The sequence below is a fragment of the Chiloscyllium punctatum genome, chromosome 11, assembly GCF_047496795.1.
Source record: "Chiloscyllium punctatum isolate Juve2018m chromosome 11, sChiPun1.3, whole genome shotgun sequence".
In the NCBI taxonomy this organism is placed as follows: domain Eukaryota; kingdom Metazoa; phylum Chordata; class Chondrichthyes; order Orectolobiformes; family Hemiscylliidae; genus Chiloscyllium; species Chiloscyllium punctatum.
In genome coordinates, this window is record NC_092749.1 from 39,159,186 (window position 1) to 39,176,025 (window position 16,840).

Sequence of the window (16,840 nt, forward strand, 5' to 3'; positions counted from 1 at the left end):
GAGTTTTGGAAAGTTAACGCATCTTGTCCAGAAATCATACTTTCCATTGTTTCTGAATTTTCACCAATTCCAATTGTCTCCTGGCAGGGGGATTTCCCCTGGCTAGGAAGGTAGGAGGGAGTTCTTTAACTAGGTGGTACTGTCTCTAAGGAAGGAGCTGGAGAGGAATTTCTTGCGTGGTGAATTTTTAGAATTTTCTAACCCAGAGGGGAGTGAAGGTTCAGTCATTGAAATGTTCAGGACGGAGGTAAAAAAATAAAAACATTAAGGAGTATGGAGGTAGTACAGGAAAATAGTACTGAAGTAGAAGATCAGTCATGTATGTATTGGATAGCAGAGCAGGATCAAAGGGCTGGATAGCCTACTCCTGCACTTATTTGCTCCTTCTGCCACCATGGCTCAACAAAAATGGAAAATTATTATTCTAATTAGCATTGCAGTTCGACAGGGTGGTGAAGAAGGCATTTGGTATGCTTGCCTTCATTGGTCAGTGCATTGAGTACAAGAGTTGGGATGTCATGCCTTGGCTGGACAGGGCATCGGTTAGGCTACTTGTAGAAATAGCATACAATTCTGATTGCCTTTCTTTGGGAATGATGTTGTTAAACTTGAAAGGTGCAGAAAAGGATGTTTCTGGGTCTGGAGGGTTTCAGTTATGGGAGAGGCTGAATAGGCTGGGGCATTTTTTTCTCTGGATAGAGGAAAAGAGGCTGAGGGGTGACCTTATAGCGGTTTATAAAATCATGAGGCAACATGGATAGGGTGAATAGCCAAGGTACTTTTCCCAGGATAGAGGAGTCTGAAACTAAAGGGCATAGGTTTAAAATGAAAGGGGAAAGATTTAAAAAGGACCTGAGGGGTAACGTCTTCACACAGAGGGTGGTGCGTGTATGGAATGAGTTGCTAGAGGAGGTGGTAGAGACGGGTACAATTACAACATTTAAAAGACATCTGGTTGGGTATATGAATAGGAAGAATTTAGAGAGATATGGGATAAATGCTGGCACTAGATCAGATTGGGATGACTGATCAGCACAGAGGAGTTGGATTAAAGGGTCTGTTTCCATGCTGTACAACTCTATGTAGATATTACGCTGCCTCCATATGATGCATAGGAATTTTGTAGTTCCCCTCTCAATTATAACCACCAATGCCAGAAAATATACTGCACAAAATTATTGTATTTACTATGTTTACTTTATCTAAAAAAAAATCACTTTTTTTATGGTAATGTTTAAATGGGTGAATGCTTCTGTCAAATTAGAAAAGGAATTTAATCAAATATGTTCTGTGTCCTTATGATGATGTCTCATGTTATAATCAAAAGGATTTTTCCATTATGAAATAATAAGTATAATTTATAAATGAATTATAATGCCCTATATAACCAAAAAAGGACATAATGCCATCCTAATTGTATTAATCATGAAAAACACTTTTGTTAATAGGTGCAATATGTATATTGGTACATTTATAAATTGGTATACATATGTTAATATTATATTTAGTTAAACAGAATGATAAATGTTTTCACAAATGTTTTTACATCACACCATTCCAATTTCTAATTCTTTCATATTGCACACATTCAATATCCACATTAAAAAGGCACAACAGATGGATAGAAATATACAAACCCCATGCTATTAAAATAAAAACCTTTTTCATTTTACAGTGACATGACTACAATGTATATGATGAAGCACTGCAGCATATACAAAAAAGGATAATTGAATAACTGCAGCAGAAAGGTTAAGATCTTTTAAAAATAGTTCAGCAACAAGCAGAGCATTTAGTTTATAGTGCATGACTGAACTTCTAAATCTTTATTTTATTTCATAAGAAATTTTATGTATAACTTGTCATTAAGGTCATGTTGTAAATTATAGTGTTATTTTGAAGAAAGAATTAATTACAAAGCACCATTTGGCAATATCTTTTAAAACGGTTTACTTTATCAACAGGTGTCTTAGCTCAGTGGTGGCATTTTTGCCTTTGAATCAGGAAAATTATGGTTTCCAATACCACACCAAGTAATTGAGCACATAATCTAGGCTGTCACTGAGGAAGTCAGATTTGCCGTCTATTGGTTCCCTCCCACAAAAGAACTTTGTTATTCAAGCCAATATTTATCCTTCAATCAACTAACGTCTAAAATGGATAACTGGCCATTTATTATACTGCTGCTTGTGGGAGCTGACTGTGCACAAAGTTACTATTCTGTTTCTTACATACAATAGTGACTACATTCACATATACTTCATGAACTGCAGATCATGTTCTGCATTCTTGAGGTCATGAAAGGCACTATTATAAATGTTAGCTGTTTTAGTAATTTTGTTGGTGAGACTATGGATTGTTGTTCTCAATACAAGGTGTTGTTAATCTTGATAATCCCATTTATTCAGAAGGGTATAAATTACATCAGAATGATAAATACTGTGTTAATCTAAATAGGATAAGGACTTTTGCATTTTCTGGAAGTATTTATACAGTAAAATAGGTTGATCTGTGTTGTTCTCTAATTTATAATGTTAAACCCATGGGACAAAGAAGGCAACAGTGAAAATTGTTGTTGCTGATGTCTTCTTACAAATATTTAGCTTGCTTACCTGAAATTCTTCTAACTGCGATTTTATTGGAGGCATTAACCTATTTTAGTTAAACACATTAAATAGGTTCACTAAACCGCAGAATTAGAATTGATAAAAACAGATAGGAGGTAAAATTCACATTGGATGGGAGCACACAAATCGGTGATAACACAAAATATAGGTGATAGGATCTAGCACATGATAAACATGGCAGGCCACGTGACAATCTCCCCACTTTGCTTTTCCATTGACTTTACAATGAAAGCATGGTTCAGTTGTACAATAGGCTGATGATGAACCAGAATCCATCTTGAACTATCACCTGAGGCAAATTTCTCTCTCGCTTTTATGTCAACATCACCAGCTGCAATTTCTACATCAAATGGATTCTTTAAAATATGTTCCACATAAGTTACTATTGAAGCTGGATGTACAGTAAAAGCAGAACATTTCCCTTTCCAGTTTTCTCTCTGTTCCTCCCTTGAAGGCACTGCATTTTATTGAGTTACATTCCTAAGGGCAACACCTATCTTCCAAAAATTCATTTAAGAAGCCTGTGTTTATGAGATGATCTAAATTGTGATTATTAGTAGGCTAGTCAACTATGGAGGTGACCCAATCAAGGCTAATTCTGCTCTTAGTGCTTCAGCTGTGATAAATGGATGTTGACCAGGAGTAAAAAGCCCAGCTAACCTATCATTTCACTAGCTTGGGGTTACATATGTCCCACTATCAATGAGCTTCCTTGCATTATAAAGTTAGAAGCAGAATGTCAATGATGATTGCTTAGTGTTTGCTAACAGTTGCAACAAAGCAGTTCATGCCTACACCCAAGTCCTCAACAAAGTTTAGGCTGGGCCAATAATTGGCAAATAATCTTTATGTCACACAAGTGCCAAGCAATGACTATTTCAAGCCAGAGAGCAGCTAAGCACCTCCCCAAATGAAAACATCATTACCATTACTGAATTTACCACCAACGACATCCTGGGATTAACACTGAACGGAAATCTTTTTTTTTGTATTAAGAACTGGGAATTCTATGCTGAATATTTTAAATTTACAGACTCCAAATCCCATCCACTATCTACAAGGCACAATTCAGGAATATGATTGAATATTCTTCACCTGCCTGGAAGAGAGCAGCTCCAATAACACTAATGAAGCTTATAAAAAATCTTAACAACGGAACCCACTTGATTGGCAAGCCAACCATCACCTAAACATTCAATTCCCCCAAGAGTAATAGGGCAATAAAAACTACCTTCTGTCTCTAAGATGCATTGCAGCAACTCAAAGCTCCACACACAGAACCTTCCAAAGCTGCAACTAGAAGAACAAAGCTAACAAGTGCATGTGAACATCACAAAATGTACATTCCCCATCAAGGCATGCACCATCCTGACTTGGAACAAGCCACCATTCCTTCACTGTTACTCTGTCAAAATCCTGGAACTACCTTCTTAGCAGAATGTTGGGGGAGGGGCACCATAACACATGGACTGCAGCGGTTTAGGAAAGCAGCTCACCACCTTCTGCTAATTGGGAAATAGGAATGAGCAATACAGGCAGATTTTGGCTAACTCAGCACAAATCTATTTGTTTGCAAAAGCCAATTCACACTGCAGAATACAGCAGGAAAAGAGGGCCTTTACAGCATTTCAAATGTAATTTCTTTTAAAGCTGACTAAATTTGACTTTATTTTAAAAAGAAAATTTGCTCCTTGTTTTACGTTCATTCAAATGAGCGATGTTAAGGGGGTTTTGAAACCTTTCATTTCATGTTCCCAGAGGAAAACACTAATGGCTGACTGTAAAGTGAATCTTCCTCTACTTGGTCGCAACAAAATACCTCAGCTAAAACTTCAGAAGTGCACTTCTTTTTGCAAGTTTTCTATTTACCACAAATGCTATCCTGTGGTCAGAGGTTGCTAGTAGTAGAAACCGAAATGGTGAGAGTCATGAAGTCAGCAGAGAGAAGAGCATTTGTAGTGATTGTAATGAGGTCAACCAGATGGACTTCACAGAATACGAAAATATCTCTGGGGTTGTTAATCTGGTCTAAACAGGGAGCCCTAGCTGGCAGATAAGAACAGGAGTGTCCGACACCCTGTTCACTCTGAGAGCTGGCTCTGAGGGAGCTGGATCAGTGTCAAGGACTCTTCATGTGTAAATAAAGGGTGACTTGGCGATGGTCCGTAGGGAGTTATTTCAGCATCTAACTAGTCAGTTAAATCAGACTAGGCTGATTTTTACCCAGGTTCTCAAATATGTAGGCTATTGCCTGGTTTAGTTTTGAAATTTGAACATATTAAATAAATGGTTGTGTTCAGACTTACTCAGTTGATTGAACATTTCCTACTTTATAATCATGTGAATTTTCTGCCTGGTAAATTAATCAGAACAGTCTGCCAATAAACACATCACTCTTGGTTTAAGCATTTTTGCATTATTAAATATTGGTCCCTAGAAAGTCAGAAACATTTCGTAGTATTAAATGATGCAGTGGAACTACATAACAAATAGATTAATAGTTAACAGAAACCCACAGTTTTACACTAAAAATTATGCATTTTATCCTAATTAAATATTGCATAACAACACCAAAACATTGTTTTCCGGTAGTATCCTGGGAGTATCTTGGTCCCTGCTTGAAATAAGTGTGCTGTTTGGAATATTCGGCATTAGTAATGTACACAATTCAACATTTTTTTTAAACCTTCAGCCAAACAGAAGTTATTGCTTCATTATAATCCACTTCTCATGGCAGCTCAGCAGACTTTCTTAAAGTTGTAGCAAGAGATAGAATTGGAATGGTTCTTCTACTCCTTTGTCAGTGTGAGAAATTCTTCCCGTGTCTTTTGGTCCTCACGGAAAACTCCAAGCATCGTGCTGGTCATCGTCTTGCTATTAATTTTCTGCACACCTCGCATCACCATGCACATGTGCCTGCAAATAACATTTTAAGTTAGTTACTAATCAATTTAAAATATACAGTTGTCTCTTCAAACTGACACAATTAAGGTGACTGGGACAGCAATTGCCCATTCCTTTTAACATTGATCTAGTTTGCATGCTGCCTCTGGTAGTTATTCCCCAATAGTATTTAAGTTCACCTAGGAGTTAAAGGCTCATCTAATTTAGAGTGCAAAATATGTGTACCTGTTGAAATATTATTTCTAACCATATTTGAAAAATGTACACCTTTTTCTGTTTCATTTCACAATTGGGTAGTGACTTTTCCAGTTCATATCTTTATTACTTAGCTGGCAACTGTGTTGAGATACCAAACCATCAGACTCCAATGTCAGAGAATGGTTTTGTCTGTGCCATGTTGTCTGATTTGTATTATTCTTGTTGGAGTTAGACATTGTCCTCAATAATTTTAAACTAGGAAGAACTGTCACCTAGGTTTTCTGCACCTTTAGATCCCAGCTGGAAAGTCAATGAGGACAGGATTGAAATTGGTTGTGATGCCACCCATAGTCAAGCAGCCTACCAATACTGGATTAACACGTGAATCATAATAATACTGCAATGATACAAAATATTTTATAGGCACTAAACAATGCACATCAATGAGGTAAGATGTCAGAATTGTTATGACATACTGGCTGGCACACAAGTTAAAGATTTTCTAAAGTACGCAAAGTTACTTAATTTACCAGACTTTCAGACCCAGATTGATAGGAAGCACTGGACAAGAATAACTATTTATTTCAAGTGTTTAAACGTTAGCTGCAAGTAAAGAGTTTTAAACTGTTGGCATATAATCAAAACTCTGATTCCCTAATAAATGTCCCCAGATAGACATAAACTGAGACAAATATGGTAAAACAGGTTATGGACTAAGGGGAAACTGGGAAGACAGTTCAATAGTCTTTCCCAAAATGGATTGTTGAGATGATCTTTGTGACTCTTCTGCTGGTCAGTGTGTTGCTTTAATCATCTTTCTTCTATTGGTTGATGAGAGGCATAAGATGGCTGACACATTTGTAAAATGCCTCTGACATATCTGTTAAAAGTCATAGCATATTACAACTGTTGGGGCAAAGATAAACTGGTTTTCTTCAGGTTTACAGTGAGTTTTGACTGTAGAAAACATAAAGACTGGACTCTGAGCAGGGGAAGAACTGAACACTTCCCTATTTCTGTAACATGTTCTCAGCTCCCATCTGTTCAGTTACCTGAGAATCAGTCAAATAGTGGTTGTCTGGCAAAATTATTTCATTGACAACTGGTCACTCGTCTCAAGACCAATCAACTTCTTGTTGACACCAAAAGCTGCTCAGTATAGCTCCTTGGCTACAAATTACCTGCAGCTGTGCAATTACTGCTGGTCTAACAATAATTTACATGATTCCTGGCATGGTGCCAGGTAACGTAGCTTTCAAAACTGTAGCCACTCCTTCAACATTGTCTTTTAAAACAAATCTTTGACTCAACAGGACAATTTCTAAGAACACCAACAGTTTAAAATCAAAAAAACAGCATTTGACCAATCAGAGCACACCTGTCAGGTTTAAAACATAAATAAAGCTTGGTAGTTAACTGTCAATCTTCATTAACATTCTCCATGGCAACATCTCGATCAATTCAGCTTGCACTTGGCAACCAATCAGAACTGACCTCTCATATAGCATAAATGTTGGTCTTCCCTTTCAACTGGTATTCTTTCAATTGTCTGGCTAAATGCAAGAAGAAAAGCTTTGACATAATATAGCTTCTTTCAGCAATACTCTGGCTCTGTCCTATCAAATGACTAATTTATCAGACAGCAGGTTACACTTCAACATGCAACATTACAGAATTTACTCTTCGCTAGACGAGCAGAAAACGCCAAAATTTGAAGAAGAGTCAAGAGAATTGGTCTCATGATTTTTAGAGGAGGGCCTACAGCAGTCTCAAACAATGGCATGCTTCCTAATTGCTAACCTCACTTTGAGAAGCCACAGCATGGTTGATGTAACAAACGGAAGAAATGTCACACTGCTGGAATGACATGTCTTCATCTGATGTCAATCCATGTGCACATTGAACTTATACCACAATGTAGGAAACAGATCGGAAATGGGGAAGCTTTCACAATCCCTGCAAAACCATTTGCCATCTTAAAGAGCAGCTTACATGTTCTGGTGACGAGTAGTAATAAAGAAATTTAGTAGCTTAAAGTTAAATGATAGGAAAGTGGTGGATATGGGCAGAGTTACATTTAAAAGATAAGGACATGAATAAGAAAGGTTTGGAGGCATACTGACTACGAGCAGGCAGGTGAGACTAGTTTATGTTCGAATTATGTTCGGTACAGACTCGTTGGATCGAATTATCTGTTTCCTGGTTGTATGACTCTATGTCACACTGAGTTTAATGTATTGTACTGACAAAAGGTGCTGCCTATTGTACTATTCTCTTGCAAATGAGGTCTTTGACTAGGAATATTAATGCTCAAGTATAATGCTGAAACTGAAAAACCCAAATAAATGTTCGTAATATCTTCAATCACGTAATCATTCTTTAGAATACACTTCCCTCCATGATGGATAAGTGCATGCAATTATTCTTCATCCACTCTATTCTTAAATATACCAATGTTAAATTTATTTCGTTCATTTTAATATTGTAAAAAATAGTAAAGTTAATCCTCTTGAGCCAAAATGACAAGATAGCCAGTACTGAGAAACATAACAAACAAAATTAGGCTTAAGTAAAATAAAAGTATGCTCACGTTGCTTCTATGATAACAGCTACTCCAGCTGGTTTCAAAGCCTCTGTAACTGCAACTGCAATTTGCTTGGTAAGTCGTTCTTGAACTATAAGTGGACAAGCACAGGGAATGCTTTCAGTGTTTATGTCCATTTAATAAATATAGTTCTGATAAAAGATCATCAACTTGAAATATTAACTCTGTTTCTCTCTTCACGGATACGGTCAGACCTCTGAGTGTTTCCAACAGTTTCTGATTCAGATTTCCAGCATTTGCAATGATTAGTTCTTGAGCTAGATACAGAGGAACCTTGATTATCTGAATATCAATTAGCAGAATTTCAGATTATCCGAAGGGGATCTCAAGGTCCCAATAGAAACATTACGTCAAAGAGCTGTTTCAACCCTGATCGCATCTTTTGTTTACAGGTACAATGATTAAAAATGAACTCGGCTCACTGAAATGCTGCCGAGAACAGTCCAGGCACCGTCTCTAAATGACTGACCTCCCGCCCTCTCTGTTTCCCCCTCCCTTACAATTTTCCTGGAGTTCTACAGGTAATCTCTCCAACATTGTCCTGTACAGGGCAGAGGTGGAACCTGTCAAAAGGTTGCAGTAAAAAGTGATGTGTGTGGGGTGGGGGCAGACAGGGTTGGGGCGGACAGCGTAGGGGGCAGATGGGGTTGGGTGTGGGTATGGGGGGTGGGTAGGGGCATGGAGGCAGGGTTAGGGGTGGGCAGGGGCAGGTGTTCACGCACAGTGTGCTGCTGCCTAGTCTCCTGAAATGGGAACAGACTTCACAGAAAACTCTGAGCCCCAGAGGAAATCAATTAACCGAATGATCAATTATCTGAATGAAATAGTGCCCGCCCACCTCATTCGGGTAATCGAGGTTCCTCTATATTGCTATTACAAGTACATCAATATATGTCTTGTAGATAAGGGCTAAGCTAAGGATTTTGTGACATTTCAGCGGATGAATACAAAGAAGGCATTAAAATTGGATATAAAAGACAATTGACAACTCCATCAAAAGTACAAAAATGGAAGATATTAGAAAAGTAAATTAAAACATCAAATTTATATTTTATATTACTTAAGCTTTCTTTAAAAGGAGGTTTGATACATACATTAGGGCAGGGCAAGTAGGGCAGGGTATAAAACAAATTGATGAGAAGTGTAGGCAATAGCTTCACAGCTTCCCATAGTGAAGATTCAGAGTTTGCAAAAACTTGTGTTGATAGAGCCATGAAGTTTGTTCCATTTGGACTTAAATAGTGAGACGTGTGTTTGCAAAATTCGGTCTATAGGCCAATACGAGGAGCAAGGATTAGCTGGTTTATTTAATTTTCTATGCTTTTGAAGTTAAGGTTTTCTAAGATATGGACCATATGATTCATTGATTTTTTTTTATTGATTCATTCACAGTACATGAGCAACTCTGACAAGACCAGCCTGTATTGGCCTTACCTAATTACCTTTGAGAAGATGGTAGTGAACTGCCTTCTTGAAGTGCTGTAGCCTTTGTGATGGTCTAGGTATACTCATACTTCTCTTTATGAGGGTGGTCCAGGTTTTTGACTGACTGACAGCAAAGGACAGTGATAGAGTTCCAAGTCAGGATACTGTATGATTTGGAGGAGAACCCTGCATGTGTAGGTGTTTCTAATGTTGGCTGTCCTTGTCTTTCTTGATCGTAGAGGTTATGGGTTTGGAAGATACTCCTGAAGAAGCCTTTGTAACTTTCTGCAGTGCATCTTGCAGACAGTGAAGTTCTGTTACTTAAATAATCAAATGGCTTTACAAAGTGGACAAATGGTTTGTCAGCATCCCTTAAAGTGGGGAAGAAAATTGCAATGGGTCTTAGAAAGAGCAGAAAGTGCGAATGATTTTGGGCCAGCAAAAGCTCTAAAAATGAAAACTGGGCTTTTCAAATGTCATTGATGAATATATGATGAATGGCCACTGCAGACATCCTCTTAAATATTCAATTTTTGAAAGATATGTTCATGTTCAATTTTGATGTTGACCTTACAAAATAGACTTCTTTGCTTGAGCTGAAACCATCATACCACTCGAAGTAAAATAATACCTATTCCTGCTAACTATCCTACACACAGTCTCATTTGATTTAACCTGTTTCCTGTTACTGGGAGTTTGTTATCTCTTATCACAAAAACCATGACCACTAAAGGATGTTGTATAGAGAAAACTATTAGTACAGAAATTAGGTGAACTACTGTAAAAAGAGTTCTCAAGTAAGATCTAGATTGGATTTTAAGGCTCAAAAAAGGGTAGCACAGTGGCTCAGTGATTAGCACTGTTGTCTCACAGCATCAAGGACCTGGGTTCAATTTCACCCTCAGGTCACCGTCTGTGTAGAGTTTGTACACTCTCCCCATGTCCACATGGATTTCCTCCCACTGTCCAAAGATGTGCAGGTTAGGTGGATTGGCCATGCTAAATTGTCCATTGTGTACAGGGATGTATCAGTTAGGTGGATTAGCCATAGGAAATGCATGGTTAAAGGATCAGAGTGGGGGAAGGAGGTGGAGGGGATGGGGTGGTAGGCAGGATGCTCTGTGGAAGGTCATTGTGGACTTGAAGGGCTGAATGGTCCATTTCCACACTGTTAGGTTTCTGCAAATTAGCTCATCAATGAGGAGAGATACAAAAAGCCAGAATTCAGCAGCTGTAAGAAGAATGGATTCTTGAAGCTATGGGCACAATCCACGTTTATGTATGTGCTGGAATGTGACAGTTTAGATTCCATCTATTAAAACTCAACTAAATTTTGCGAGAGGATTCATTTACTTGAATGGCATTGGCAGGAATCAAAGCAATTAAAGCTGCATCTAAGCTCCCTACTGTTGCATCCAAACCAGAAGGTCTAATAGAGAGTGGACTGGCTGAGGACAGTGCTGGGTTTCCTTCTCATCTGTCACCCCTTACCTCACCAATTCAAACCTCAGAATTAGGAACAGGATTATGCTGCCTTGGGGAGCACATGGAAAACATATTTTAAAATATAGATTAATTTATGAATCTAATAATGGTCTACTTCACTAAAATGCACCCAAATTCTACTGCTTGGTTCATTATTACATCTGGTCTTATCAAAAGCATTTTGTGAACTATGACACCAATGGACAGGAAAACTGGATGGATACAACAAGGGGTCCCAGTCAGTACCAAAGTGATCCCTATCTGTTTGAAAGGTTTGGATTATATGTTTAAAATAGGCGTGCACATTGATAAATTAGATCACGGGTTTGAAACAAAAACACATTGTATCAAGGGGCAGAAAAACACAGAAGGCCTCCTAGCACATTTCGTGAGGAAATAAAAATGCAAATTATATTTGAATTAATTGTACCTTGAAGTCTTCTACTGTAGATTTCAACAATCCTGTAAATAAACAGACTGGATTACAACCATCTTCTTTTTGCAGTTCTGTATTGTAGATTTAACTTCCAGGAAAATATTCATAATTCTAATATGAAAATGAGAAAAAGGACTATGTCTGAACTTCAAATGTTTGAAAATTACAGCTGTCATAAATAGTTTCATAAATACAAATACAGGCATTAGGAGCTCTTGAGCCTGATCCACCATTCAATAGGATCAAGGCTGAATGGATTGTGACCTCAGCTCCACACTCTCATCCCCAATAACCACTGACTTCCTTGTTATTCAAGAATCAATCTATCCTTGCCTTAAAAAACTTCAACAACCCAGCCTTCACTGCTCTCTGGGGAAGGGATTTCCAAAGATTTACATCCCTCAGAGAAAAGATTCCTGCTCATCTCCATCTTAAATGAGAGGCCAATTATTTTTAAACTGTGGCCCTTGGTTCTAGTCTCTTCGACAAGGGGAAATTATCACTTTTCACAATCCATCGCATCAAATTTCCTCAGATCTTACATGTTTCACTAAGATCTCCTTTCATTCTTCTAAATGTGAATGGACTTGCCCTTCATTGTACTCAAGAAGAGGATCAACTCTTAGTTGGTAGAGCACAAAAATATTCAAGCATAATGCAAACGTTCACAAAAAGCATTTCTTTATTATTACTAAAAACATTGATTCTCTTAATAATTTAAGTTTTTATAATTGTTATCCTGTTGTATATAGTACCTACCCATTAATCATTCAATGACCAGTTAATAGAACTTATGCAGAAGTCTACTTAAGAAATTCATAAATATATCTTTACCTTGAATGTAAGAATGCTAGGCCTATACAAATTCCTAAAATCAAGATAGTACATGGTGCAATGTTGAGCTTAGCACCATCTGTGGCTAGGGAAAAGCAGAATCAATTGTTTTTTTCTCTTTTTATTCAGTAAAATGTTGTATTTTGCTGAGATTTATGGTGGACAGTCCACCATGGTGATACAAGGTTTTCAAAGGTAATCGTCTTGCCTGGATGATGGAATCATGTAGCAGGAAGGGCAGAGGGGCTCGCCACTGCTGGGGCTTTGTGATGTTCACATCACTGGTACCATGTTTAAACCCCAGCTGCAGATCACCTCAGTCTCAGCAAACCAGGAATTGCCCTTCACTGTGGTCCTGTGCAGTTAACCTGAATGAACTAGCTCAGAAAGGCAATCTAGCTCCTTGCTTTGTGACAGGGACCTGGAAGTTTTTTTTCCCCTCCAGATCACCAAAGGAAGTGAAGCCACCAGACAAAGCCAGCCTGGACAGACATACTGTCTGGGTCAGTGCAGTGTCCAGGTTAAAACAGTTCCGAAAGAAGGTTAATGACACATGACAATTGTTAGGAAAACCTCAAACAAGGAGTGACGTAACAAGAAGATATAATGACGGGGTTGACTAGCTCTGCCCTCATGACAGAAAAGCACCTCTTGTTTTACCCTCCAGGATAGGCAAGGAAAGGGGTTGAAAAACAAGTTTTAACTCTACTGGAATGGATTGGTAGGACTCAACACTCATGTACCAGTTGGGTTCAAGTGTTAACATGCTGTGAAGATTACACATAAAGAACTATCCATTAGAACATAGAACACTACAGCACAGAACAGGCCCTTCAGCCCATGATGTTGTGCCGACCACTGATCCTCATGTATGCACCCTCAAATTTCTGTGACCATATGCATGTCCAGCAGTCTCTTAAATGTCCCCAATGACCTTGCATCCACAACTGCTGCTGGCAATGCATTCCATGCTCCCACAACTCTCTGTGTAAAGGACCCGCCTCTGACATCCCCTCTATACATTAGTTACCCAATGTTACAGTAAAGACTGTCTCTAAATCAGTGTTGCAAACAATTTAAAAAGATTCCACATTTCCTTGTGTCTTCTTGAAGAATTGCCTCAAGGGCTCTTTTGCAGTTGCCAAATAAAGAAAAACTTCTACCTGCTGGTTTACCATCACTATGTACGTATCATGAACTGATTTCCGAATGGGAAGCTCCTTCAATAGCCTTTGTTTTCTGTGGGTATGTCATTATATCATTACTGTTACAATAATACTGTTACAAGAACCAAACATATTCCTTTGTGAATTCACACCTCCCATTTAGGAGGAGCCCTTCAGCCTGGATGCATTCAAAAATTGCTCATGTTTCTCAACCATTTCGTAGAGTGTTCATCAATATATGACAAATGGAATATGAAGGCTTATAATGCCTCTAAGCTTTTGGATGTAGATATTGGAAAATCTCTAGAGCCCAAATGGTAGTCTGTTGCAGCCAAAGCTTTTAAACGGAGTTCTAAGTGTGGTAAGCAAACTTGATTCAGACAGCAATTGTCAGAATGCACTGTTTCCATTAAGCCTCAAAGACTCTTTTTGAATATTTTGGCTCAGGTTTCATTTACTATAGACATAGGATGGCATTGTTCTGTTGAGCTTCATCAGGCCAGCATAAATGCATGATTTGGAGATGCCGGTGTTGGACTGGGGTGTACAAAATTAAAAATCACACAACACCAGGTTATAGGAGAAAGTGAGGACTACAGAATGCTGGAGATCAGAGCTGAAAATATGTTGCTGGAAAAGTGCAGCAGGTCAGGCAGTATCCAAGGAACAGGAGAATCGATGTTTCGGGCATCAGCCCTACTTCAGGAACTGAAGAACCCCAGGTTATAGTCCAACAGGTTTAATTGGAAGCACACTAGCTTTCGGAGCGTCAATCCTTCATCAGGTGGTAGTGGAGAGCTCAATCCTAACAATGGATGAATGGGCACCAGACAACAAATCAACAGACAGGAGTGTTCCCTCCCAGTTGGGGAACACTTCAGTGGTCCAGGACATTCAGCCTCGGACCTTCGGGTGACCATCCTCCAAGGTGTACTTTGGGACAGGCCAAGCAGAGGCTGATAACTAAGTTCGGTACCCATAGGGAGGGCCTCAATCGAGACCTTGGGTTCATGTCACATTACAGGTGACCACCATTGCACTATACACACACAGATATTCCTACACACACAGGCACTCCTATGCACACATACACACGGTCACACATATACATAGACACGCACACAGACACCCACACACACTCCCACACTCTCAAATGCACCCCCTCACAGACTTAAGACACTCTGCACTCACTACACACACTTTCTCACACTCACAACCCCCAATCCACTCAGACACACACAGACAGACAAAGACCAACATGCACACATATATTTTGTGGGATGAATTTGTACTTTCAGGGTTACATTGTACTTTGCTCAAAAACTGCATGCATTCATGTAGAACTTTGTTATCTCACTTTTTAGATTAGAATCAATCTAAACATCATGGCATAGACAGAGAACACAGGGGACCAACGCCTTCAACATATTGTCTAGCTATCACCATTGTTAACAGCTAACCCAAGAATGCAACTTTTTTAAAAAAAAGGTTTTGTGATTTACACATAAAAGAAGTGAAACTATCACGGTATTTTAACAGATGAAAGGCTTAACAGACAATCAATTTTTCAATGTATAATTTCAGTTACATCACACTGTAAATTTTTGCTATAAATTCTGTGCGTTAGGATTGAGCCCTCCACTACCATCTGAAGGAGCGACAGTCTGAAAGCTAATGTGCTTCCAATTAAACCTGTTGAACTATAAACTGGTGTTGTGTGATTTTTAACCAAGCATAAATTCAGATATATTATTTAGTTTGGGTGCAGTAACCATAACTGAGCACTACTCGTTTGGTTTCATTACCAGGGAACTGATGCCATTTTGGACCTCTCAAGTTGTATCATAACTTCTTTCATTAAAAGGTATGGAATCTTCCTAGGTACGTATCAACATAATGGCTTAACATCTGTCTCAAGTGTGATGCTTTATTCAGCATGCAATTTCACTAAACCGTAAACAATTTGAGGAAACCTTGTGTAAAGAATTCTTAAAGGTTTGCTGGTTGTCCTTTTTGACTTTTTAAAGATGATTCAGGGCAATACAAGGGAACTTAAAAGTGAAGACTCTTGATTGTGAAGTACATAAACATGTTGTACCATCTGACACCCCCTGTGTTGCAAAGTTGGTTTCAGCCTACCTTTACTGAAGTGGCATATCTCCTGGATTACGTAGTTGTACTGCTATAGCTTGAAGATGGTGTTTCTTCAACAATGATACAATATAAAACAATAAAATTAACCTAGCCCTTGTACTGAGTGTAAAATCAGTGAGGTGAACATCCCCATAAATATCTATGTCACCTATTTTCGCTAAACATACCTTTCATTTTTATTGTAAGCTGTACTATCTCATGAAGTTCTATGTGTGAGTAGCTATTTGATTTCTTAGTGCTTGGTGACTGTCCTTCTTCAGCATATTTCCTAAAGCTAACCCAGTGTTTTACAGTCAAGGTATTTTTTAAAAATGGCTGGGCACTGCTTCTGCCTTACTTGCTCCACAGTGCTGATACTGACTTTTATTATCAGGTGTGCGTCATCTCTCTGAACTGTTGGCATTGATTTTCTGCTTTTGGTTCTACATTTCTAAAATTTGTTGACCTTAATAAGCTTGCTAACTGTGCAAAAATATATTTGGCTTGTGATTTGTGTTACATTGTGTAACATGCACTGATTAGATCAGTAAATGGTTGGCAACCATTTGGAAAATAGGACTATTACATTACAATTCATATTGTTCTATGTCATGATGATCCAGCTTGTAAGTCCATCAGTTAATAGCATCAGGATGATAGGAGGGAGGTAAGATCCCTCTGTTCAATTTCACTGTGAGCAGACATATCAGAAATCAAGACATCCTAAATGATCAAAGAAACATCAGATGCAGCAATAGGTCCTGACATTGGACCTGGCATAATTGAAGATCTGGGTTCAGCCTATCTGGCTAACCCAATAATGCTAACCCATCTAAATCAAAGACTTAATTTCTTCTTTAGCTACCTGTGTCCCCTTCAACCCCTGGCAAATTATCCACAGAGCAGAATTCTTTCTCACTGTCAATGACAGCCCAACACTGCTGCATTGTTCCGTGACTGAATCTCTGTCATGTACTTTAGACAAATTACCAATCAGACAGAAACTGTCAAGATATTCCAAAATGTC

General features: G+C 38.5%; 1 protein-coding gene across 1 annotated transcript in view; it reads right to left on the bottom strand.

Annotated features, from left to right (window-relative positions):
- Nucleotides 1–1,486: 1,486 nt before the first annotated feature.
- The window catches only part of gch2 (GTP cyclohydrolase 2), a 53,751-nt gene continuing 38,397 nt past the window's right edge, over nt 1,487–16,840 (bottom strand). Inside the window, exons 4-6 of the mRNA XM_072580658.1 lie at nt 11,675–11,706; nt 8,320–8,404; nt 1,487–5,543 (exon numbers count right to left, since the gene is read on the bottom strand). Coding sequence (XP_072436759.1) covers nt 5,417–5,543; nt 8,320–8,404; nt 11,675–11,706 — 244 coding nt within the window. The 3' untranslated portion in view covers nt 1,487–5,416. The remainder of the gene's footprint in view (nt 5,544–8,319; nt 8,405–11,674; nt 11,707–16,840) is intronic.